Source organism: Gadus chalcogrammus, chromosome 1 (genome assembly GCF_026213295.1).
Source record: "Gadus chalcogrammus isolate NIFS_2021 chromosome 1, NIFS_Gcha_1.0, whole genome shotgun sequence".
NCBI lineage: Eukaryota > Metazoa > Chordata > Actinopteri > Gadiformes > Gadidae > Gadus > Gadus chalcogrammus.
In genome coordinates this window covers 20,625,034-20,652,462 of record NC_079412.1, presented here as the reverse complement: position 1 = coordinate 20,652,462, position 27,429 = coordinate 20,625,034, and the positions used below count along the sequence as shown (strand labels likewise).

At 43.2% G+C, this 27,429-nt stretch overlaps 1 protein-coding gene across 4 annotated transcripts in view; it reads left to right on the top strand.

Moving 5' to 3' along the window:
• The window catches only part of LOC130386278 (NACHT, LRR and PYD domains-containing protein 12-like), a 64,196-nt gene that overhangs the window by 10,772 nt on the left and 25,995 nt on the right, over window positions 1-27,429 (top strand). Inside the window, exons 7-18 of one of the 4 annotated variants that reach the window (XM_056595114.1) lie at window positions 1,725-1,813; window positions 1,926-2,042; window positions 4,139-4,255; window positions 4,333-4,449; window positions 4,772-4,841; window positions 5,023-5,251; window positions 5,640-7,467; window positions 10,458-10,631; window positions 11,226-11,399; window positions 11,556-11,729; window positions 11,903-11,949; window positions 13,032-19,036. In XM_056595114.1, coding sequence (XP_056451089.1) covers window positions 1,725-1,813; window positions 1,926-2,042; window positions 4,139-4,255; window positions 4,333-4,449; window positions 4,772-4,841; window positions 5,023-5,251; window positions 5,640-7,467; window positions 10,458-10,631; window positions 11,226-11,399; window positions 11,556-11,729; window positions 11,903-11,949; window positions 13,032-13,660 — 3,765 coding nt within the window. In that variant the 3' untranslated portion in view covers window positions 13,661-19,036. Of the gene's footprint in view, window positions 1-1,724; window positions 1,814-1,925; window positions 2,043-4,138; window positions 4,256-4,332; window positions 4,450-4,771; window positions 4,842-5,022; window positions 5,252-5,639; window positions 7,468-10,457; window positions 10,632-11,225; window positions 11,730-11,902; window positions 11,950-13,031; window positions 19,038-27,429 lie in introns of those variants that run through there. The other 3 variants (XM_056595124.1, XM_056595107.1, XM_056595100.1) reach the window with 3 other exon arrangements.

Sequence of the window (27,429 nt, the reverse complement as noted above, 5' to 3'; positions counted from 1 at the left end):
TTTGCATCTTTTGAATTGTTACAATTGCATGGAGGTTGGTGAGGGCATCTGGTTCAAGTGGGCGATGACGCCATCAGTAACTGGAAGAAGATGATTAGACAGTGCAATTATTACTTGAGCCAGAATATTGCCCCATCTTATTTGCAACGCGCTGGGTTGCGTGTACATATTTAATTATTTTGACTAACCAACCTCTTATACTGTAAAGGCACTTCTATCCTGGGGGGTGGGGGGGATCAGAGGAGCTCCCCCCAGGGATGCCCTCAGCCACAGGACGCATACTCTGTTGGCTGAGGGCCATCTCCTCAGCCTCTGTGAGGGCTGCAGGTGGTGGACCCCCTCCAGTCTGCCGGGCCTCTGCTTTTTTTCGATTTGCTAACATGGAGGAAAATGTTACCCTAATATTCAGTAAGCGCCATTTTGAAGACACATATATATTTATAATGCATTTTGCCTAGGTGTAGCCTTCTAATATATCTAAATCCTATTAAATATTGGCAGTGTTGGGGTGGCTGGGAAATGTACTACTTACATTTACTGCTTAAATATAGTATACAAATATATAATACATGTTGAACATAGCTGTTAAATTAGGTAGAGCAGGCAAAACAGCACAATTGATTTGATTTCAATTAAACATTAGTTTACCTGTTTAAACTATATTTTATTTTACACAATTTACATATTGAATAAGTGGAAGATATTAAACTTTCCTCTTATTTTATTTTACTAATTTATTTGACTCACGCATTGACTTGTTCAGCTATTTCCTGCCAAGCTCTCTCTCGGTTCTCGCTGCCGCGGCGGTATTGCTTTTTTTTGTTAAAATGGGTAACTGCTCGGCATACACGTTCATTAGAATTTCCAATTCCGTGGGGGAAAAGTAAGTGGATCTACGCTTTTGGTCCATGTTTGATCATGTTATCAGAGATCCATTGATGATGGCTCTTCATAGTCAACAGGCACGCCCTCAACCCAGAGTGAACATACTCAGAGTTGATTAACCCAACGCTGATCACCTGTTCTGAAACCGAAAACCCAGAGTTGCTTTTCAACCCTGAACTCTGAGTCAACCAACTCAGAGCGCAGGATTAAACTCAGAGTATGTTAAACCAGCTACCTGAAACAGGCCTCTGATGTTGGCCTACTCCCTGGTACCGAGTTAAAATGATAACATGCTTGAAATAAGACGTTATGACTTTGACAAAGCAGTTTAGTACTTGTCAGTGTTGATCAAGCAGCATTATAATACTGTAATTCTAGTTCCAAGCATTATCTTAGTAGCAAGTTTTAATATCTTAGCTAATATAATTAGATAAGATAATTTAGTAAAAAAAGATTCAAACAAGTTTAAGATGCTCACCTAGAAACTGCTTTATAAGAAGAATTATCTTGTCAGCATAACAATGCAGTGTGAGTAAAAGCTGTGTGTAAATTGTGTTGAAGCCCAGAGCAGCAGGTGAATATTAGAATAGAATATTGATAAATAAATGAACTGCAAATGCAAGACTTCCCTGGACCCAGCTGTTCTTAGAAACTTCATCTCCAAATCTTCCCCCTCATTGAGAATGAGAGGGTCTAGGAATCTCTGTCCAGGAAAGACCACCCTGCCTCTCGACCAAATTAAACAGAGACAATATAAAGCTGGTATAAAAGCAGAGAATAAACAATCACTGACTGTCAGTAGAAAGAATATGTAGTTGTGTTTGTGTCCACGTCTCCAGTCTGCTATGGATGAGGAGGGAGAGGAGGGGGGTCCAGCCTCTAAAACCACTCTGTCTGGGGAACATGGCCGCCAGAGCAAAGCTAAGAGGTAGGAAGAGGATCTCACTGTCTGTGACAGTTGTCCATCTCAGAGCTCAGCAGTGATATATCTTGACTCCATCGTTAGTCTGAGTAACAGCTGTGTGTGTGTTGTGTTGAAGCCCAGAGCAGCAGGGGAGACCAGAGTCCCCTGGACCCAGCTGTGTCTCCCTGAAGAGTGACCACTCTATGGAACAACCTGTTAACTTTAAAGATGGAAATCAGTCTATTGAGAAGAGGTGAGTATTTGAAAGATTTTTTGAAAGATCAATGTTATAGGAAAAAGATAAAAAGAAACAATTTGATAGCCAATGGAGCCAAATTTATAATGCCCTCTAGAGCAGTGGTCCTCAACCTTTTTTGAGCAAACGCCCCCCTGACCTTACACTGATCCTCTGGCGCCCCCCCCTAATATATATTTTTTAATAAACTAACAACCCCACTCACACTCGTGTTATATTGCTTAAAGGTGTCAATCCATCGTTTTTCATTGATTTTGCGGTGGACACTAATAGCAATGAATGCCCTCTGAGTCGGTTTTAGTGAAAAAAAGTATATAAATACATATGAATGAATATTCATGACATGCAAATGTCTCACCTCTGATTGGCTAACAGCACTGTCCATCACTGTAATAAACCCAATTAAACCTCCAGAGCAACAGGGGGGGAAGAGAGAGAGAGAGAGAGAGAGAGAGAGAGAGAGAGAGAGAGAGAGAGAGAGAGAGAGAGAGAGAGAGAGAGAGAGAGAGAGAGAGAGAGAGAGAGAGAGAGAGAGAGAGAGAGAGAGAGAGAGAGAGAGAGAGAGAGAGAGAGAGAGAGACAGATCTATTGGCCAAGAAAGAAGAGTTGAGGAAGAAATGGTTAGATTGAACATTCATTCACCGTGACGGCGGCCCAGGTAACGCGCGCACCACAGCCCTGGAACCACGGGCACCGCGGCCCGGGCAACACGGGCACCGCGAAAACAGATCGCGCGCAGAGGCCTAATAAGGCCTATATATTTTGTATTCGAAATGCAACAGTCTTTTCGTGGAGACTACGCTCAGAGCAGCTGGAACCTAACAACAGCAAGAGGAAGGAGGAAAACGTGCTATGAAACAAAATTAGTTTTGTTTTTTTGCTATCGCCCCATGTTTGATTGTATTGTGTTGGTTATTGAACTGTTAACCCACGAACTTGGTTTATGTTTATCAGCGATAGAGATCATGACGATAGCTGATGTAACGGGAGTCCGGGCGTGTGCAGGACCGAACCGCGCTGTATGACCACTGTTACACTGCCCATAGACAGTAAAAAGTATCTGAGACGGTAGAGGGGTTAGAAACCAATAAATGAAAATAGGCTATTTATGTCAGGTAGCCCATTTCTTCACAATTTTCTTTTGAAAACCATGAAAGTTTAAAATCCCCCCCAAAAAATTACAAAAGAAAATCACGTTCCCAGCGCCCCCCTAGGTTGTGCGAACGGTCTATGGATCTACCTGCTAAATTCAAAGATGGAAATCAGTCTTTTGGGAAAAGGTGAGGATTTAGAGGGTGACCGGTCAGAGACATGGAGGGGGGCTTCTTCAGCGGTGAAGAAGGGGGAGGCAAAGGCGGGAGATGTTAAAGGGGGAAAAGGCTCCGATCCAATTTTTTTCAGAACAGTGTGAACAGCACAAATCACATGCAATCTGGTCTGTGTGACGCCCCGCTCTGTGCCTTGAGCGTCAGTCTGATCATTTCTGATTTATACCGCTTTCTTTACTTTCTTTATGAGGTCCTGAATCCAACTCAGGTGGGATCTCTCACAATGCGACCTCACTTTGACCTAACTGAAGATCGTCATTCATCATATTGGCCACATTCAAAACAATGTGAACACCAAACCAAACCATCTGTTGGAGCAATACATCTGAAATGAGCATTAAGGCTTGAAGTTCCCCAGATATGAAAAGTGTATTTGTTCTGTGCTTGTTTTGTCTAGAATCTAGATGACTGCTAGGCTCTGGTCAAGATGAAGCAGTGAACTCCATGTGGTCATAGTCTGTTCTTCATATGACAGATAGAAAGGATAAGAGGCTTGAAATCAGATGTTCTGACTTTGACAAAGCAGTTTTCTAGTCAGTGTTGATCAAGCAGCTTTATATTTCTGTTATTCTAGTTTCAAGCATTAGGTTATTCAGAGGCAAGAAAAACATCTCAGTAACAAGTTATAATATCTTAAGTAATATAATTAGCCAAGATGAAGATGATCACCTAGAAACTGCCTTTTGAGAAGTATTATCTTGTCAGCATAAAAATTGCAGTCTGATACTGATACTGATTCAAAGTTGTGTGTGTGTTGTGTTGAAGCCCAGAGCGGCAGGAGAGAGCGGTGTCTCCTGGACCCAGCTTTGTCTCCCTGAAGAGTGACCACTCTATGGATCCACCTGTCACATTTAAAGATGGAAATCAATCTATTGAGAAGAGGTGAGGATTTATCAGAGATTACAAAAATGCAGCTTCTATCAAACCTCCTTAAATCCTCCTGGTTCTTTATTTTCTAGGAGACTCCAGCAGGAGAGAGCAGAGTCCCCTGGACCCAGCTGCGTCTCTATGAAGAGTGACCACTCTGTGGATAGACCTCCTGAATTTAAAGATGGACGCCCCTCCAGAAAGAAGAGGTAGGAGTTGGTTTGTGTACATGTGTGTCTGCTTGTGTTTATAAGCTCATTTGTCAAAGCTCATTTCAGACGATGAAAACAGTTGGTTGTTATCTACCTGACTTTTACAAGTCAGGATAAATATATCCTGTGTGCGTGTGTGTGTGTGTGTGTGTGTGTGTGTGTGTGTGTGTGTGTGTGTGTGTGTGTGTGTGTGTGTGTGTGTGTGTGTGTGTGTGTGTGTGTGTGTGTAAGTGTTTGTGTGTGTGTGTGTGTGTGTGTGTGTGTGTGTGTGTGTGTGTGTGTGTGTGTGTGTGTGTGTGTGTGTGTGTTTTCTCCACAGAAAACACCAGGAGAAGTCGAAGGTTACCAGTGCTCAATCTGTACAGCAGCATCAAACAGAGCTGATCAAGGTGTGTAAATATCCAACAGGATAATTGACTTTAGCTCTAAAGGAACATTAAAAAGCATCTCTTGTGGTGCTAATTGTCTCCAGGCTTCCCTCTTTAGACGGGACGTGAATCTAGGACAGATGCTTCTGATGTCCTCGGTTACTTCTGATTAAAGTTCTCCTTGATGTTTGTTCTGTTCCAGAGGGCTGAGGAGAATGCACACGCTTTTCTAGAGAAAGAGCTGAAGAAGCTCTGGAGGGTTCTCTACCCAGATTACCCACAATGCTCAGAGAGTCAGAGGGAGGAGGAGGAGGAGGTGGATGGTAAGAAAGAGGAGCAGAGGAGGCGGGCCATAGAGGGAGTGGTAGACATCACAACGCTCTGCCTGATGGAGATGAACCAGGAGGAACTGGCCGACACACTGTGGGATGGTAAGAGACTCTTATTTTGCAAACAGAGTGGAAGCTTTTATTTTAAAACTGAATATACTGTTATTTTGAAATGGTAGAAATAGACTCTGAGGTTTAATGCTTTTTTCCATATATAGAGGATTATTGTGGGTGTATCAGGTAAGATGGATGGAACAGATAGGTTTTGTTAATGTCATTGTATCACGTTAAATGGTTCAATCCAGATATTAACATTTTGAATCTGTAACATGAAGTCCTTGTCACGACCTTCAACCACAAGTAACTACTTCAACCACAAGTAACGATGCCACTAAATGTCATGAAGTTTACCATTTTACAGGAAGTATTTAAATGTGTCCAATTATATCCCAATGCACTGAATGATGTCTTCTGTGGTTTTGTCATTTAGGAGCTGTTGCTGTTGGGTGCCAACATAAAATCAAGTCTCATCTGAGGGAGAAGTTCAGGAATGAGTTTGAGGGAATCGCTAAAGCAGGACAGCCAACAGGTCTGAATGACTTCTACACAGATCTCCTCATCACAGCGAGAGGCAGTGGAGAGGTCAACCAGGAACATGAGGTCAGACAGATTGAAACAGCTTCCAGGAAACCAGCCAAGGTGGAAACACCGATCAAATGTGAAGACATCTTTAAACCCTTACCTGTACAAGATCGACCGATCAGAACAATAATGACAACGGGAGTGGCCGGCATTGGAAAAACTGTCTTAACACACAAGTTCACTCTGGACTGGGCGGAAGGCAAAGCCAACCACGACATACACTTCACATTTCTCTTGACTTTCAGAGAGCTGAATTTACTGAAAGGGAAAGAGTTTAGCTTGGTGGAACTTCTTCATCACTTCTTTATTGAAACCAGAGAAGCAGCTTTCTGCAGATACGACCGGTTCCAAGTTGTCTTCATCTTGGATGGTCTGGACGAGTGCCGACTGCCTCTGGACTTCAAGAACAACCAGACCTTGACTGATGTCACCGAGTCCACCTCGGTGGACGTGCTTCTGACAAACCTCATCAGGGGCAACCTGCTTCCCTCCGCTCGCATCTGGATAACCACACGCCCTGTGGCAGCCCATCAGATCCCTGCTGAGTGTGTTGACATGGTGACAGAGGTGAGAGGCTTCAATGACTCACAGAAGGAGGAGTACTTTCGGAGGAAATTCACAGATGAGAAACTGGCCAGCACAATCATCACCCACGTCAAGAAATCACGAAGCCTCCACATCATGTGTCACATCCCAGTCTTCTGTTGGATCACTACAACAGTTCTTGAAGACCTCTTCCAACCATTCCAGAGAGGAAAAGAGATGCCCAAGACCGTGACCCAGATGTACATCCACTTCCTGAGGGTTCAGTCCATACTGGGAGACATGAAGTACCATGGGAGAGCTAAAACAGATCTAGACTGGAGTTCAGAGAGCAGGGAGATCATTGTTTCTCTTGGAAAACTGGCTTTTAACCAGCTGGAGAAAGGCAACCTGATCTTCTACGAGGCAGACCTGGCAGAGTGTGGCATCGATATCAGAGCAGCCTCAGTGTACTCAGGTGTGTTCACCCAGATCTTTAAAGAGGAGTGTGGGCTGTACCATGACAAGGTGTTCTGCTTTGTCCATCTGAGCATCCAGGAGTTTCTAGCTGCACTTTATGTCCTTCAGTCCTTCATCAACACTGGTGTCAATCTATTCTCAGAAGTACCAGCTACCTCCGGCAAAGATGAACTCTTCCTCTACCAGAGTGCTGTAGACAAGGCCTTACAGTGTAAGAACGGACACCTGGACTTGTTCCTCCGCTTCCTCCTGGGCCTCTCTCTGGAGACCAATCAGAAACTCCTACGAGGTCTGCTGGGAAAGACAGGAAGTAGATCACTGACAACTCAGTGCAAACAAGGTCTGCTTTGGCTGACAGGAAGAAAGACCAATCAGAGAACTGTCTGTTACATCAAGGAGAAAATAAATGGAGATCTCCCTCCAGGGAGAAGCATCAATCTGCTCCACTGTCTGAATGAGATGAACGATTGTTCTCTAGTGGAGGAGATCCAACAGTACCTGACATCAGGAAGCATCTCAACAGAATCTCTCTCCCCTGGTCAGTGGTCTGCTCTGGTCTTCATCTTACTGTCATCAGAAGAGGAGCTGGATGTGTTTGACCTGAAGAAATACTCTGCTTCAGAGGAAGGTCTTCTGAGGCTGGTGCCAGTGTTCAAATCCTCCAAAACATCTATGTAGGTTCACCAGTAACATGTATTACAATGCCCGCAACACAATATACATACGAGAATATAAAAGTTGTATAATATATAACATCTCTGTAGGTTCACTAATAACATATACTACAATACACACAACACAATATACATTGCACTTAAATATAAAAGCTGAAATATTATTTAAAAAGTCTCTGTAGTTGTACTTCCAACATGTACTGTACACGCGAAAAGTAATATTAATATACAAAACCATTTAAAAACACTGCACAATTTTTTTTTCAATATTCAACATATTAGACTAACTATAAAATTTAGTCATTTTTAAGCGTCTTAGTCACATTTAAGCATCTAAGGTATTGACTAGTATATATGAGTTAAATCATATCACGGGACAATGATAGGACACTAAAGTCCCCTGAAAGCATCAACAGCAACATTTTGAATGGCTAACGGAAAAATCTTTTAAAAAGTAATTGAAATTTTTAATTGTCCATCAAAATGTTCAGCATTCATTTTTAAAACCCTCTCCCTATAAAGGCAACCAGACTTTTTTTCACTTGCTTTAAGAGCAAAGAGTTTATCATGTTGCAACACCTTTTGTTCAGCCTTTTGTTTGCTGAATGGTTAAAAAATATGTAATTGTTGTCCCTGCTTTTCATAGTCATTCGTGCTGAACGCTAAAAGGTGGTCATATCATAACTCTAAAAGTACACATCATACTATAAATGACAATGTATGAGATCACAGCTGCAAGCGTATATAGAAAATATATTAGTTAGCTTAACATTATAGGGTCCCGTCCTTCCCCTTCCTTTTTTCTCAGTTAAACACAAAAATCCACTACATTTTTCCCAGTGCTTTTTATAATGTGCTCTCTTTCACCGGTAACAACGCAGTCGTTCGTGACACCTTTCTTCTTCGTCGTTTCTTCTATTTGTCTCTAACTCATGCTCCAATCGTTCATCGGTCGATGCTTCGGATGTTGTTGATGCAACGGAATATATGATGCATCGTAGCAGCAACATTTAAGATGATGCGATGAGTTCTGCCCGTTCTGCCTCAATGCTGTCTGTGGTCAAACCAAAACAAACAAGAGTGACAGCGGCCGCACCTCTCCGGCCTCTTGCAAACTTAGACCCTACGTCATATCTCGCCCCGTGCAACCCCACCCCCCTAAACCCCTGTTGATTCTACTGATGTCTAAACGACATTGATGTCCGCATATAAAGCAAGTGTGAATCACCCTCAGGGTCGAATCTCCTGATATATACAAATGCGGCGAAAATACGGAGGACATGTGTGAAAACGGCTTATAAGGAGAAAATGATAATGCTTGCTTCATTAACCCCCTCTACCCATAAACCCAAATTTGTGGTACTGCACCCAAAGGTGGTGCTATTGTAAAAAATCTTGAATTAGCCTTATTTCTTCTCACCAGATTGACCTGGACTCAAAATTCTTTCCAAATATTAATCTCTAGAATCAGACACATTTATAAAATGTAAGGTATACTTTTCCCACAATTTCATATTAAAGCTAAACATGATAAAAAGAACCACAGGCTACGAAAATAATCAAAAATTCACCAAAATCGCCACATAAAGTCTTTAGGCCAAACCTAACAAAAATGATCGAACAGAATTTGTTTTACTTAGTTCCATTTGAGAAATATTGGCCAATAAAGTTGGAGCAGTTAGACCATTTTTCTTATATGACCATTTTGTTATTGTGTAAAAAAAACCTACGAATATTATTAGGTGGATACCAATACCCTCAAATACTAATAAAAAAACAAATTGTGGTACTGCACCCAAAGGTGGCGCTATTTAAAAAAATTATGAACTAGCCTTATTTCTCCTTACGAGATTGACCTGGACTCAAAATTCTTTCATCGTATTAATCTCTAAAATCAGATGCATCTATTTCACCCTGGTCTTCTGCTCTAAAACTGTTTACTTTTCCCACAATTTCATAGAAAAGCCAAACGTCCACAGTCTCAACCCATTTTGCCGATGTGACCATTTTGTTATTAGAAACCATTAATAGTGCACATTTTCAGATCTGTACTCTTTTAAGAAAGCCCTTAATTCTCTTGTGAAATGTGTGCTTGGAGTTTTCCTGATGTTCTGTGCTTTTCAATCGACATTTTCACTACGTGAATGAGGCTTCACACAGTTCAGGAATGTCAGTGGCTCAATGGGATAATGCTGTGTACTGGTGATCCATAGGTTGAGAGTTTGGATCTTGATTAGAACATTATGAACAAGCTGAACATGACATTCTGTCATTGCCACTCATTTAAGACACAACATTGAACAGCACCTGAAATTCATCAGGCAATCAACATTCCGACTCATTCTTTTCCAAGAATCTGACTGCCAAGACACAGTATGCAATTCTTCCTTCAGAATTAACTCTGCCATATTTCTATTTTCTCCGTTAGTGTTCTTGACTACAAAGGTTTAATTTCCCCAGAATTTAAAAGATTTTTCAGGTATATGCTTTTAAGAAAGCCCTTAATTCACTTAAGAAATGTGAAAGAGTTCAGATGCAAAAGCCTCTAAACGCCACCTCCGTCAAAAATGAGATAAAGACATTGAGTGAATGCTCTCCGCACGTAGTATACGTTAATCAAATAATTTCGTGTCAAAAGCCGCTATATACCACTCTTTTCAGTCTTTTCAGCTGCAGTTCAGGTTTATCAGTGGCTCAATGGGATAATGCCTTGTACAGTTGATCCTTAGGTTGAGATTTCGAAGCCCGATTATAGCATTATGAACAAGCTGAACATTACATTCGGCCAATGCTTTGCAGCTCACCTGCAAGCCGTGGCACAGTATTGCATTAAGTGGAACATCTTTCCTTCATAATTATTTGTCATATTTATATATCTTCCATTAGTGTGTTCTTGACTTTTAATTTTGCTCGGACCCTGTTAATCACCGCTTGCGGTTATATTTATTATTGTTTTTGTTTCTAACATGTTCTGTTGATTTTGTGTGAAGGCTGAATGGCTGTCATCTGTCGGAGAGATGCTGTGAGGTTATTTCCTCAGTTCTCAGCTCCAACTCCTCTAGTCTGAGAGAGCTGGACCTGAGCTTCAATGATCTGCAGGATTCAGGAGTGAAGCTGCTTTCTGCTGGACTGGGGAGTCCACACTGTACACTGGAAACTCTCAGGTCATTTTTACTTAAAGGTCAAACACTTACATCACAAGTTCCACATTAGAGGACAGCTATATAACTGAGCATATAACTTAGTACCTGTGATGACCACCTCCATGACTTTGGTATCATTGGAAATGTTACACCTTGTTGTTTAGGTGGATATTCTAATTGATCCATATGCCTGCAACATTTCATTTAGAAATATAAACGTGAACTCAAAATATAGTAATAGTGCCCCGCCACCGACCCCCGTATACGGGACGGTGATAGTTTAGAGCGGGGTGAAATACAGGCTTTTTTGAGAGGATGAGGGATGTTTTGTAACACATTCTGAGTTTGTTAATGACAGTATGAGGTTTGTGTTGTAACACTTCTATTCTGATTATCACGTAATCAGACAGTAAGGGGGACTTTAAAGTCATTTATTAAGATTTAATTACAGCCTCTTTTTAAATCTATTTTTAAGGGAACTATGTGAAATCTAACTCTTAATATTTAAAGATCCAGTTTATTAACAATAATTATGTTTTGTTCATGTGTGTAAAATTTCAATTTTTCTAAAACATTGATCACAGTTCCTAACATGAGTGTTTATTTTGTGTGAAGGCTGAATGGCTGTCATCTGTCAGAGAGATGCTGTGAAGCTCTGGCCTCAGTTCTCAGCTCCAACTCCTCTAGTCTGAAAGAACTGGAACTGAGTACCAATGATCTGCAGGATTCAGGAGTGAAGCTGCTCTCTGCTGGACTGGGGAGTCCACACTGTACACTTGAAACTCTCAGGTCAGTTTTACTCAGTTACACAGTTACACCACAAGCTCAACATCAGAGGACATTGAACAGATTTAACTCCAGAAAAGTAATTGTGTGTGTGTGTGTGCGTGTGCGTGTGCGTGTGTGTGTGTGTGTGTGTGTGTGTGTGTGTGTGTGTGTGTGTAGCTTGTCTGGCTGCCTGGTCACACAGGAAGGCTGTGCTTCTCTGGCCTCAGCTCTGAGCTCCAACCCTTCCCATCTGAGAGAGCTGGACCTAAGCTACAATCACCCAGGAGACTCAGGAGCTGCGCTGCTCTCTGCTGGAGTGGAGGATCCACTCTGGAGACTGGACACTCTCAGGTATGGAGAGGACAGCTCACCACTCAGGGACAAAGTCTCCTGCAAGGATTCAAGCCACTGCTAGATGAAGTAGTCTGATGCAGCCGTAACTCATGTTGTCTAGAAAGTGATGCAACAGCAGATGATGACGGTGAATGTTTCAACATGCTGCTCTCACTTTGTTTCCCCCCAAGTGTGGAGCACGGTGGAGTGTGTAGGCTGCAACCAGCTCTAAAGAAGTGTAAGTGTCGGTTTGATTTATCACATCACACACTGACTATTGTGATGGAAAGACCATCCCACAGCAGGAGGGGACGTCCGGTCATTCAGATTCAGGGGTGTAGCCACATGGCTCCATTCGAACGCTCCACTCACTTGCATGGGCCCTTCAGAACTTCCAATGGGGAATTATATTTGATAATTCACTATTGCTAAGTATAATTGGCCGTCTTTCGTATCATTCCGCAAGTAGCCTGGTAACTTGTCAACCCCAGCGTACTCAGTTGCTAAGCGACGTCAACGTCTTTGGCAGACTATTTCTCTGCTGATCAACACTACGAATGCTGCTAACAAATAAATTGTAAAAAGACGTCCTTAAAGGGGATGGGAGATGGCACTCGCATTGGTTTATTGCACGTTACGCCCTAACCACACCTACGGGTAATTAGGCTACCTCAGACCCACCCTTGTTAGATTAGAAGAGTCATTTATGCGCCGGTAAAACAGCAACATCGCCATAGAACCGCCCACAAAGCTACTTGTGCTTGGCGCTTCTCACTTGCGTTTCAGACCGTTAAAATAGGGCCCATAGAGTGAAGTTATTTTTTAGTTTTGGCAAGTAGCCATGTAATAAGCGGGATAATGTATAGAACGTCGCCGGTAATTATAGAAAATAAGCCTAATAATAAGCTTATTTTTCCTGATGATGACCGGCGTTCTATACATTATCCCTTACGTAGTGTAAATATTGCGGTAGATTCAGTGTATACATTTTTCATGTTTCATTGTTTGACTGGGGACAGCCACTCATGCACACGTGGGATTTACATTTAAGTTTAACTTAAATTATCTTCTAAACAATATGCACTATTTCCAAAGCTATGGCACACTGGTACACTATAGTAGCTCTGATATTATTTAGTCTTTCTAAGTTAATGTTTGTAGAGTCCATGAATGTGAAACAGTACTATACTAGTAGCACAATACTAGTGATGATGATGATGATGATGATGATGATGATGATGATGATGATGATGATGATGATGATGATGATGATGATGATGATGATGGTTCAGCAGCTCACCATGTCTCGTTCTCCGTCAGATGCCTGTGAACTCACACTGGACCCAAACACAGCCCACAGACAACTCTCTCTGTCTGAGGACAACAGAAAGGTGACAGCGGTTGGACGTCCAGATCGCCCAGAGGGATCTCACTCCCGTCCCCAGGTGTTGTGTAGAGAGTTTCTGACCGGCCGATGTTACTGGGAGGTTGAGTGGGAAGGACGTGTTGCTATAGGAGTGGCACGCAGAGGAATCACATCGAGAGGAGGGGCTGACAGCCGCCTTGGAAGGAACAACAGGTCCTGGAGTCTTCATTGTAATGATGGTCTTTGTTACACTGCCTGGTACAACGGTAGTAGAACAGTCATACGTCTCCTCTCGGTTGGCTCTAACAGAGTAGGAGTGTATCTGGACCGGCCTGCTGGCACTCTGACATTCTACAGAGTGTCCCCAGGTGGAGGAGGGTCCTCAGACACACTGACACACATCCACACCTTCCAGTCCACCTTCACCCAGGAGGACCTCCTCCCTGGGTTTGAGTTCCCTTCGTTCTCTCGATCGTTTGGTCAGTCAGTGTCTCTGTGTAACTTAAAGTCTCTCTCTCTATCATCTCCCGGTCTGAGGACACATAGGAATATCGAATACACACAGTACCACATGTATATATGAATACAAACGCACGCGCACACACATATTAACACATTCGGTGCACACACATACACACACACACACACACACATGCATATATAAACATTCAAATATGCACACACAAACACATGCAAACGCGTGCACACATGAATGCCTACATAAACACACGGGCGCGCACACATGTATGCATGCATAAACGCATGCGCGCACGCACACATACTGCAAGCATACTGCACACATGCATAAACACACAAATACACGCACGCACACACACACACACACACACAGATATTGACACACACATGCATATACAAACTCAACTGTAATCCAGTTGAGTACATTTTCTACATTTTCTTGGGCTTCTGAAAAATACTTTTAAGATCCTCCATAAGGTTAACGAAGCAGGTTTTACAGACACTATATTTCTAATGTCAAATGTATTTTAATTATTGATTGATGATAAATCTAAACATGTTTATACTGTCGTGGATTAATCGAGATTTAAAACACTTAGGCTAATTCAAGAGAGAGAGAGTAAAATAAAACGAGGGGTCCGGAGCAAGAATTGACAAAAGACTTTATCGTGCAGAAAAACAACAACGATAACAGCCGAGTAGGGTCTTAAGAGTCACTCTCGTTCACAAACTGTGGCGTCTTTTTATACACACAAACAGAGCAGCTTCTCCTTGAGGTGTCTGCCTCCAGTCAGTCATAAATCCACTTTAACCTGAATGGTCAGAAAATAGACAACAAATGGTCTGCAAAGATAGCCCTGCTCCTTTTAGGGGGGGCTCCATCTGTTCTAAACCCAGACACCTAGGCACCGTGTGTTTTCCACTATTAGGTATAAAATACCTCATAATAATCAGTTTACCATAGAATATAATCATTAATTTCTACCACACATCCCCCCTTGTTGGGGCCAATAAGGTTCCAACAAATTACTTGAATTATTGCTAAGCCTATATGCTACTAAGCCCTTGCCAAATTGACACCACATCTGGTCATCGGTAAAAACCTCAGAGCTTTGACAGGGATTTCAACCTGTTTTTAGGCCAAAAAGATTTACCAAATGCAGTGTATTATTAACACTCTAATCCCTACAAGTTGTTTCATATGTAATCATAAAACCTTTCTAATCATAATAACACAATATTCTATATTCATCATGCAACTATATCAAATGTGTATCTAGAATACCTACATAATAATCATAAACAGCATAATAATCAATAATCATTCAGCATGCATTGAAAATTGGCATTTCAAAAATATGTGACACCATATTATACATTAAAAATTGACATAACATACATTCAATAATGTGAAACATAATACAAATTAAAAACTAAGATTGTCAACAAGCTTGCATGGATTTGAATAGCTCTGATTATCGTCATATACCGGTATACTATATAACGTGGGGGGTTTGGGCATCGTGGTTGTTGCTTCTGTTTGCAGCCACCAGCCCTGAAACCCATTAGTCCAATGTCCATTTGTTCACACTGTCTGAAATGGTTGTGGTTCACATGAGGGGTCTGATTCTCACATTCCGGTCTCCTCTCTAGTTTCACTCCAATCTATCTCCCCATAGAGCATCCTCTCCCAGTCACCCGACTCCTCTATGCCAGACACCATTTCATTGAATTAAATTGGATATGTAATTCACACTGATCTTTCCTATGCACATGTTCATGATTCTGGCGGAAGGTTAATGCACATAACGGTTGGTTATCCGACATAACAGTAAACACAAATTCACTAACTTGGTCTCGCGGTGGTATCTGAGCATATAAGACTATTTTCCCTTTCTTGTTGACTATTCCTGAATGATTTTGGGCCGGATTATCCTGTGTTCCTCTCTGGCTTTCTTCAGTAGGCCTACCACCCCCTAATTCCTGGCCCTTCCAGGTTTGTGTTGTCCCCGTGGTTTCATCCTTCCTCGGGGTCTGTGCTTGTGCCAGCGAAATCTGGCACAACCCGTAAAGGATCAGAAACAGGCTCCCCGTTTTCAGCATCATCATGCTGCTGTATCTCTTGGCTCGACTGGATCTGGTCCTGGGGCAGCTAGTCAGCCCCACGTGTGTCTGCGTCTGGCTCCTCCTTCTCACGGTCGTCTCTGGCTTTGGGTTGAGCAGCTTTTGTGCAGTGGTTGAGATGATACCACGTGGCACTTCCTTCCACTTGGATGGCTGTTGGTGTTGCGCTGGTGACTTTGTATGGTCCTTCTCTCCTGGGCTAGTTCCACTTTCTCCTGAACATCCTGAGATACACTTGGTCACCTGGCTCCACCCCCCTTGGTGGCTCCTTCTCCAACTCTGGAACTCTGTCTTTCTCTTGTTGAAAAATAAGCCTGTGTATGCCAGTTAGTTGTCCCAAATAGCGTCTTAATTCAGTTTCCAATTGTTCTAATGGAGGTCCTTTATGAGGCCCTCGAATGACAGGTGAAGGCATGGGTCGACCCGTAAACATTTCATGCGGGGTTAGATGCGTCGTTCTGTTAGTTTTCATGCGATAACTCATTAGTGTCAGTCGTAGTGCATTAGTCTTTTAATTTAGTACTCTAATTTAATTTTGTTAATCTTTGTCTTAAGCGTCCGATTCCTCTCTCCACCATACCTTGTGGTTTGAGGAATGTAGACACAGCCTAATCTTTGTTTGACATGCAGATGTTAAATCACTTGTTTGAGTGTTTTCTGAATAAACGCAGCTCTATTGCCTGAGCTAATTTGTGACGGAATTCCAAACCTTGGCATGACTTCTCTAGTCAGAACCTTGATTACCGTAGCCGCACTTTGGTCTTCTGATGGGACTGCTTCTACCCATCTGTTGAACACTGTTTTTTCAAATATTTCACACTTATTTAGCTGGATGTTAATCATTATTTGCAAGTATGGTGAAGAAAAACCTTGTTTTCAAATTTTTTAATTCTCCTCAATACCTCCCCCCTTGCGCAATGGTCAAAACCATACGCATTAAATGATAAACAAATCTAATAACGCCGTTGGTGCACCCAACGTCGAAAGTCTAACCTTAAGCATCAGTAAACTGAAACCAATCTTTTGGGAAGGGAAATCAAAACCAGTATGTCCAAATCCTAAACCCAATATGGGTGGGTTTACCATCAGCCACCCGAAACCACGCTGTTCCGAAGTCATGCACTAAACCGAAAAAACATACATGCATTAGTGGCCTTCTATGCCACAAAGGTAAAATAAAATGAAATAAAACGCGACATGCCCCGTTTCAAGACGACCTCTGCTGCCAGAGCTGACATATCTGACTCCTGTTCCCCCTCCACCTTTCATCAGCCGGCTTTTCCTATGATGGTTGCAGTCCGTCACTCCATGATCAGGTGAGCCAGTGCTCACAGTGACTCTGCCAAGTAATCGTGACTGTGCCTGAATTAGGTTGTCCCGGGCTTCAAGGTGGGATCTTACCCGTCGTTGGCTAACCAGCCTTCCATACTGGCTTATTGCAGGATGCCGTACCTGGGATACGATCAATCCCCACCTATATGGTGGTATAGATCGCAAAGTGGAGGGATGGAGACAGAGTCTTCAGCCGCATCTGCCTTATGCAGCCATATGTGTGCGTCATGAATGCACATCAGGGCGACTATAAAACAAAATATAATTTATCAGTTAAAATTATTAAAGTGTTGCAGCAGTATTAGTGGCATTTGAAGGTAAACCCACTACTTCCGAATCCAATTTGACAACATAGCATGTATGTCTCCTTCCCAGCAGATGTAGCGTCAATCCACCTATTGTCCTTAACTAGGGAGATGTGAAAGAAAACAAAAATCACAATATTAAAACTTGCATCTTCAATATTGGGCGACTCACTTTTGTTTTAACCGTTACTCAAAATCACAATTCTCTTCATAATCCTACCCGATTGCCCTTCACTATCTATTCAAATTGGACGACCTAATTAAACCTTTTATTCTACCTATTGCTTGCATTTAGTGTTTTCCATATTTTGATTCACTACTATACCAAACCCAAATCCTCTATGTTGATCTTAACTAGTTTATTCAACACTGAATTGATACATTGTTTCTATTTAGTAATTAACCATATTGTTTTATCTGAAGTATGCTTGTGTATCCCCTTGTGTACTCCATCACTCGGAGTAGGAGAGGATTCTCCCCTACCTCGGCAGCCCTGACACACACATGAGAACAGGCTCACACACACCCTTTGTTATTTTATTTTACTTATTTATTTTAAATTACATTTTTCATTGTGGATAACCTAAATTTAGAAATTTGGATAACGTTTTATCGTACTTATTTGATCTAATTTTTAAGTATTGCCGATTGTTTTTTCTAAATTATAAGATCACTTTTAATAAATTGTCTATTACTTATCATAATCTCGAAGGACATATTTTATTTGTGTTGTTATCTTGGCACCTAGACCTCGTCAGGTCCAAGCACCAAAATAACATCCACCTATCCACGCAGAGTCCATGGGTTGGGTCCGCTCCTCGTTTGATGAGTCACTTTACCCTGGCGCCATTGAACCCATTGACTCCTGTGGAGTGTGGTGTGCAGACAATTTTTAACGCTAATTGCTCATGTTTGAGTCTAAATAATTATTCCTAATGTAACTTACTCAGGGACACATCAACACTCAGCTAGGAGGAGATGGGGATCGAACTAGCAACCATTCGGTTACAAGACACCCTCTACTTCCTGAGCTAAACCGACCCCCAGCCTCCTCTCCGCTGATTTATTACCTCTGCGTCGGTCCGCATCCGCCCTTTTTGCTGTCAATATATTCCTCTCCCTTCTCCAAACACCTTCTCCCTCTGATCCAACCTGTTGTCTCACCAGTGCTCTGTGTACCAAGATGTAATGATCTATACCACATGGTGTTCCGACGTGATGCAAAGTCTCCAAGAGCCACAGAATCACCAATCCCAGTGGTGGTTCTATGTTTTCTCTACAACAGTGGACAAGGGTTACATTCAGGAACCAATTACAGAGTACATCCAAACGCACAAATAATCTATTAAACACAATGCAAATTCAGTCTCTTTCTCTCTGTTGTCTCTCTGTCCAGCCACCACCGGCGGGTTTTCCTTTCTTACGTTCCTTCTCTCTAACTTTCTTCACCTCTCTTTACCCACTTCCTTTGCTTTCACAAATCTCCATAACCATTTTCACTTTCAGTAATCCTTTCCTTTCCGGTTTGTTCGTTTTTGGACACACTCCAAAACTAGATTATTAATCTTAAAAGGCCATCAAAAGATATCATTCTCCCCAAAGAAAATTCTAACCGGAAAGCCTTCTCCAATCTCATCGCCACTTCTCGTTGCCAATCCACACACTCTTCCTCTTCTCTGTCTCACTCTTCACAAATCACTTCTTCTGACCCCTCTAACTCAACTCAATGTCTTTCTCACTCACTCACTCACTCACTCGCTCGCTCGCTCACTCACTCGCTCACTCATTCGCTCACTTATACAACTTAAAATAAGAATGGAGCTATACCTATGACTTGGAGCTGTCATAGGTATTAACTGCGTGTGTTCCGAGAATCCTAAAGTTTTGGTGAATTTTCCTGCCATGGGGAGGTGAGAGGCATATTTTTGAACTTTGAACTTACGCAAGTGTAAGTGGCTCCAGTGTCAGCCATCATTGGCATGCCTCTATAATTTATCAGAACCTGCAGTATTGGTTCCTCATCAGCTTGTTTTGTGATCGCTACAAGCTGACCCTCCCCCTGTGGATTCTCTGAGCACCCCTAGTATCCCTGTCCCATAAAGGGACCTGCCTGGTAGCTACCTCCTTGTTCCTGCCTTCCCTGATAGCTGTTACCCTGTCCTTGCTGTGGTGGATAAGGGTTAGCCAAACAATTCCTCCTAATATGTCCTTCCATGTTGCACCCATAGCATATCAAAGGACCTTTGCGTTGTCCTTGGGATCCTTGTTGTTGATTGTTTCTAAACTGTCCTTGGTGTCCTTGTTGTAAATTGTTTATATACTGACCTTTGGGCCCCTTATTCTGATTCGGCCTATTCCCATTTGTTGGGTTTCCAGTATTATGTAGGTGTATCTGAATGGTGCATATCAATGGTGGAGTGGGTGACCATTGGCTCTGAGGCTGTTGTACTGGGGTAGAGAATGCCTGTTGAGGAGGTTGGGTTTGTGGTGCGCCCTGCTGGACGGCTTGCAATATTGTATCAACAGACTCGGAAACAACCACCTGTTTTTTCTTCTCCTTTTCTCTTTTTGTGAGTTCTTCCAACTGGAGCTGAGATAGCTTCCTCTGCACCTCTTTGCTTTGTTCCTGTATTTTGTGTTCATTTTGCCGATATTTGTCCACTGCATGAACCACATGATCGCAGAAGTCTCTGTGAGTTTTATTTGTAACCAGTCCAACCACATCATCCAGCTTAACTTTGATTGGGCTAGGTAGAATCTCTATCACAGAGTTTCTGAACATGACCGAAAACACAGGATGGATCTCAGGATCCTCATTCGTCTCCAAGCGCCATCTGTCCACTTGGGCCTGGAGGTAGGATGCAGGATTCTCTGTGTCGTTGATAGGGAGACCTCTCATGTTTTTATGATCGATATGGGTAGGGAACTCCCTTCTGAGTGTGGCCCACATCGCCACTCTGTAGCGATCAAGTGAAAGCCCATCGAGCATTACGTCCATTATATCCAACCCTCCATTCCTCAGTACAGACTCCATTTTAGATAACCCCAATACTCTTGCCAACAGAGCTTTCAGGTCCCCCACTGCCATTAGCTTTCCCACTGTGAGTTCCTCAAATGTTCGAATCCATTTAGACGCCCCGTTATGAATGTTAGGGAGTTTAGAAATAACTCCCTCCAAGTCCTGTGAACCCCACGGTTGATATTGGACCTGTTGTCCTTTGACTAGAATAGGATAATTACCTGGGAGGGTGTCGGGTGCCTTTCTTCCCCTTCGTGCTCTCCTTAGGTTCCCCCGTGACTGGAGTACTAGGGGGCTTTGTATTGATGTACTGCAGCCAGACACCTCTGTGCCTGGGTCCCCACTGACCCTCCCTTGTGTGTTACATTTATTATCTCCTTCATCTAGTGTGACTTCCCCTTTAAATTCCACGTTGTCTGTTATCAGTGGATGCATGTTAGTTGGTTTGTATGGCGGTGGCTCAAGCGTCAGAGGCAAAGGTTGAGCCTCTTCTTCCTTTGTGATTATTTTTCTGGCCACTCGTTGTATTGCGCGCCACCTCTCTCCCTCTATTTCAAACAAAGCTAGCACTAACCTTTCCCTGTCTCTCATCTCTAAGGCCTTTTTTCCACTTCTGTTAGGTTTGTAGTTCCTTATTACTACCTCCATGTCCCTACACATTATTGGATCAAAAGTCCCTCCCATGGGCCATATCGTGCTTGTTTTAGCTGTTCCTTTCTCCCATTTCTCAGAGATCCTTGTTATCTCATCTCTGAGCAATGGATTGTTTTTGCTCAAAATCTCTACCGCTGTTGGTGCCATTTTAAATTATTACTATTAATTATTATTAATTTATTTGAGTTTATCCTACTAGTTAGTTTAAATACTTTATTATCTCTAAGCTACAGATGTGAACTCTTCCCAAGCGCTCGTCTCCCTCCCGAAGATTGGAATGTGGCCCCCACCCTTCACTGTTATCTTTAAGCCTGGCCTGCAGGCTCCTGCTCGTACCCTGTGAGATTGCTCGCGCACGTGCAGTTAGAGTCAGCGCGGGGATGTTTAAGTCAAAGAAGATTTACACATTTATTCAATACTTCAACAAATTAACTATTCTCTATCCGTCTAATTTATTTATGATTATCAATTACTTCAAACAAATTAACTATTCTCTGTCCGCCTAATTTATTTATGACAGAATCAACAAAAAATAAACCGGGTCGTAAAAATCTCCGAGGTAACTTAATCCTAACACGACTTAAATACAGACAATAAGCCTATTCATACAATTTCTTTATATTATATTGAAAAATGTCCGAATTGTTTGTAATTAATTACAAATAAAAGGTTGACCGAGCGTAGAAACTGGCCTTTTGGTTAAAATATGAACAGTCGGATGGATAATCAATCAACCAGAATTTCAAACAAGAACCTATTGCCACACAGCACCAAGATCAGAGTTACAGACTGGCCCTTTCTTTAGATCCAACACTGCAGCGTGATTGGAAGATTAGCGGGTCAAAACTCATTCAAACGGAACGTCAAACGACAGGCCCATTCTTTTAAAATAATGGCTGAATACATAACCATTCGAACAGATCAAGAACAAACAAGAAACTTCTCAAAACACCAAGATCAGGATTAGCTAATCACCTGAAGCGGTATCCCAACCAAGAGACTTATCTATTCAAAAAGTGCGAGAAGCCTGTTTTCTCAAAATAGCAAGATCGGAATCAGAAATTCACCTGGTGTAGGATCTGCAGGTCAACTGCACCAAGATGAGCATTTAAAATTCACTAGTCAGTATCCCAAGAAAGCTCCTCAAATAAAAACAACTGAATTAATTCCCAACTGACAACTCAACCCCAAATAGGATACTGTCAGAAAAGATCCTACAGGTCTGTTTCTTTCGACCTGCGGGCCTGCTGGCCCTGTCCTTGTTAGAACTTTCCACTAATTCGTTCCTCCACAAGACAGTCACAGGACTTACAGTAAGCTTACTTAACCAAAACACCAAATAACAACAACTCGTATCAAAATAGGGAGCCACAAAGCGTCTTGGTCATTTAGAACCACAGACGCGCGTATGGCCCATGTGCGCGCGCACGTCAATCTCTCCCGCGGAGCCCCCGTATCTCTCACTCGCTCATTTATCTATAATTTTAGTTTGTTTGATCAAAGAGACACTTTACCTGCTGCTGAGCGTTTCAGACGGGGCAAGAACAGATCAAACGACTCTATCCTATATATGGCAAGACAACTTACCCTTGAGCTCTGGTCGTATGATCCGTTCGAGTCCCGTCCTCTGGCCCGGCAGCTGGAGAGTCCCTATTTCCTCCTGGTCGTGACGCCAAATTATGTCGTGGATTAATCGAGATTTAAAACACTTAGGCTAATTCAAGAGAGAGAGAGTAAAATAAAACGAGGGGTCCGGAGCAAGAATTGACAAAAGACTTTATCGTGCAGAAAAACAACAACGATAACAGCCGAGTAGGGTCTTAAGAGTCACTCTCGTTCACAAACTGTGGCGTCTTTTTATACACACAAACAGAGCAGCTTCTCCTTGAGGTGTCTGCCTCCAGTCAGTCATAAATCCACTTTAACCTGAATGGTCAGAAAATAGACAACAAATGGTCTGCAAAGATAGCCCTGCTCCTTTTAGGGGGGGCTCCATCTGTTCTAAACCCAGACACCTAGGCACCGTGTGTTTTCCACTATTAGGTATAAAATACCTCATAATAATCAGTTTACCATAGAATATAATCATTAATTTCTACCACAATACTACAATATTGTGTATATTTTCCAGACATTTCACGCTTATGGGCTCTGATATCTCAGAGCCCTGAGATATCAGTCTTGGAAAAGCTTTTGATCGTGTTGTGAATGACTTTAAAGTATTGATTCATTGTGTTCTGTTGGGAACAACACAGCAGCAGAACATGTTCAGTTATTAAAGATATGTTTTTGATTAATAATGTCTGCTGCTTCTGTTGTTTGAGTCCTAGTGTTTATTGTGTACATGTAAGGGACTTTTACCAACATTACCAATTAATAATGAGGACACCAGCAAGTGCTTTTCCATAATCAGACTCATACGCCCGATGAGAGACGGAATATGGAGAGAATTCTAGAAGCAACCCGACAGGCAACAGACCCCAGCTATTGGCGTCTCTCCAGAGATGAACCCCCCCCCCCCTCTAACAGGACCCTGAGTGTCCATGTTGAAACACACAGAGGTCTGTGTTTGAGGAGCACCAAGACTCCCAGGTGGGGGCCCAAGACTCCTGGGGCAACAAGACTCCTGGGGCAACAAGCAGCTGATGCTTTACTATTTTAAATAATGCTTTCTTTTGTCTTTTTCTTTTTTATGATTAAAAAAATACAATACATGTAAGTATCAGGGCAGAGTCCTGCCGTCAGTGTTTTGCTCTGAGCTGGTTTCAGGATTACTGTGACATTTTCAACGTTGCATTGCTTTTTGTAAGGTCAGATATCGTTGTTTGTTTTTCTCTAATTGCAATGAAGATCGTATAAGACGGGTTGTTAAGAAAGTCAATGACGCCATCTACTGGTTGAAAGGCTTCTGAATCGTTTGAGGGGGTTTGGTCAAGTTTGATCAAATCAATTATAATTAATGTGTTCATATTTTCCTTTTCTTTGTTGATTATAGCAGATCCAAGCCTACATAAGTAAAGTTATGAAGTATTTTCCAATTAAGACATATAATTTAGCCTACCTGTTGATATTAGTGATGTTTTAATTTTACAGCGTATATTCATTCATTACTTTGGTAAGCCGTGATATTAGCGGTATAACAGACCTGGAGCCAGAGGGTGATGGAGACCACGGCCCTTCAGGGGGCAGACCTGGCATCCCCCTGTGGTTCATCAGAACTGACTGCTCCCAGTGCTCCCAGTCATCACAAAGGCTCCATCACTGTACTACACATGGAGAGGAGCAGGGGAAAGCCAACGGTATTTATAAAAAACATGAAGTAAAGTACAAATATTCAGCCATAATACCGGGTACAGTGAAAGAGTAATTCAAGGACCAGTACACCCCTAGGATCTGTTTGGTTTGTTTGTGGGGGGGTCGGCAGGCACCCGGGCGGGCACTTTAGTGGCTATGGTGAAGTCTTTTTGATACAGGCATCAGAGCGGCCATGTTGAGTCAAACACAATCTGTTGGAAGACAAGTGGTTCCTCTTTACGAGAAGCGACCAGGGACAGGCAGTGTGAGCGTGAGTGTGTGTGTGTATGTGTGTATAGGTGTCTGTGTGTGTTTGCGTGTGTGTTGATTGATGTCTGTGTGTGTGCATGTTTGTGTGTGTGTGTGTGCGTGTATGTGTGTTTGTGTGGATTGATGTGTGTGTGTGTGCATGCGTGTGTGCGTGTGTGTATGGTGTATGTGTGTGTGTCTTTGGTGTGTGTGTGTGTGTTTGTGTGTGTGGAGGGATAACAGGAACCACGGTGGGTTCTAGGAGGCGGGACCCCTACTGTAGCAGCTGTGTTGGATGTTCCTTCCCTAGAGATCCTTCAACCCGGCGATGCTCTGACCCAGGGATTAGTGCTTCATGGGGACACGCCCTGAGGTGCACCTCACGTGCCTATTGGCTGGGGGGCGTCGGTGGGCGGCACAACCCCACTGAGAGCCCCCCCCCCGACGGAGAGGTCCCTACCGGGTCATGAGAGTCATTGACTCTGGGGGGAGACCGGATTGGGGGGGGTCTGATCCCCTCGAATGGGATTCGGACCCCCCAAAAAGGGAGAGTTTGGGAAATGAAATAGTACATATATTATTAAAACGCGTTGGTTATGTACTATTTCTCAATCTGTGCTCATCTTGCAAGGAATAATCTAATGTCATACGACTATATATCGATCTTTGACTTTTGTTTACTTGACGTCACTCGACTATTGCTCCAATACGAAACACCGGCAGCACTGGCAGCGATGCCAAATGATGTCAAAAACAATATATTGCCCTATATTTATTAGATTTAGCGTTTATGTTCTGCAATCGTCCGTCCCTGTAATATAGCCTTGATCTTCACTGTTGGTGTTGGTCCGAAGTAGGCCCATGATGTATGGATATTGTAACGTCAGTGGGGTTGGTTCAGTGTTCACTTGTTGTCAGTCACATCAGTTAGTCTGCTGCCCGTATTCAGCGCGCCGCTGCCCCAACCTGAAGGTCAAATAAATGAGAAAAGGCTCCCATAATCCTTTCTTGATTAAGTTGTGGTTGTTTGTTGTTTCCCAATGAAGCATGGGTTTCTTTCTTCAGAATTAGCTACCTGGCATGGGCATTTTATACAATTTCAGAAGAATGTAGGCTACACACCGTAAGTGTGTAATGATGTAGGTATGAATATAGAGGCAGGGCTCTCTAATGACGCCATCGCCCCCCCCCCCAGTGGGAATGCTGACCCCCACGAAGCTGGTGGGGTGATTCAAACACTGGACTGGACTGACGCACTGTGAGCCCCCCTGGTTCCGGAGGAGGGGGCCCAGGTGGTTCATGACGTCAGCGTGATCCGGTACACGGGGCCTTTCCCCTCGCGGGCCGGGGGTCTGCCTCCCCAGCCCCCCCCAGCCCGGCCCCTCTCTGCTGCACTGTGGGGGGCCTCTGTCTCCTGGGACGGAGGAAGCGCTCAGAGCCGGGGCTGGGTCTGGAGCGTCCCGAGCAGGGAGTGGTCGTACGCCCCCCTCCCGCTAGGTGCTGGTGGCGGCTGTGGCCTCCAGGCCCGTCCCCGGCTAAGGGGGGTGCTGCTGGAGGCGGGGGGTTGTGCAGTAGGGGGCTCTGGGTCCTTGGGGCACTGTGACGGCTCCGCTGTCTCCCAGAGGTGCTGGGTCCCGAGTCTGGGCGTCCTGTTGGGCCCGATGCCTTCTAAAGGTGCGGCCACACCAGACGCGTATCTCGCGTAATTTTTACGCGAGATACGCGCGTAAAATGTTGCTTGACCATTTTGTGTCAAAAATGGTCACATACGCGCAATACGCGCCCTACGCGCATACGTCACTCGCCTAGATGAGTCCACTCCATGTCCATGCAAGTGAACGGAGCGTTCCCTCTTCGTCAAAACTATCAAACCAAACATCCTTCACATTCACCGAGCGAACATTACGAAAGTAAAATGCAAATTTCTCGCTAAATTTTTTTCCATAAACGCATTTAATGGCGTAACTATGTTACTATTTCCACCCAGAATAAAGAAAGTTGTCGGCCGTGTGTGTGTGTGTGTGTGTGTGTGTGTGTGTGTGTGTGTGTGTGTGTGTGTGTGTGTGTGTGTGTGTGTGTGTGTGTGTGTGTGTGTGTGTGTGTGTGTTGCCCCAGGATAAGCTGTGCTGGAGTCCGAGGTAGGAAACCCAAACGCCGCCGTGTTTGGGTGATAGAGTTTAGATCGGGTTAGATTAAATAATCTCGGATATAAATAACAATAATCGGGTTAAATAACTTCACATGGTGTGTCTGGTGTGTTTCCAGCATTCGTAGTGTTGATCAGCAGATATATAGTCCGCCAAGACGTTGACTAACCAGAGACTCTGTCCATGCAAGTGAACGGAGCGTTCCCTCTTCGTCATAACTATCAAACCAAACATCCTTCACATTCACCGAGCGAACATTATGAAAGTAAAATGCACATTTCTCGCTAGAAATGTTTCCATAAAAGCATTTAATGGCGTAACTATGTTACTATTTCCACACAGAATAAAGAAAGATGTCGGCCGTATGCTTCTGTCCAAGCTCACTACTCTCTGCCAGTGACGTCGGGTCAAGCTCAACGCTGATTGGGCAACGCGGCTAATCGTCAGACGCGTATCTCGCGTACTTCGCGTAAAATGTTCAATTTTTTGAACTCTTGAAATGTACGCGATATACGCGATATACGCGCGTATAGCGCGTATAGCGCGTATTGCGCGTAAATATACGCGCCACATACGCGCTATACGCGCGTAAAATGTTGCTTATACGCGTAATACGCGTATTAAACCAATGGTTCCCTATGGAAAAAATTGTGATTTTAGACGCGAAGTACGCGAGATACGCGTCTGGTGTGGCCGCACCTTTATGATCAACATGTAAGAAGGGTCAGCAGAGCCGCCTTCTCTCATCTGA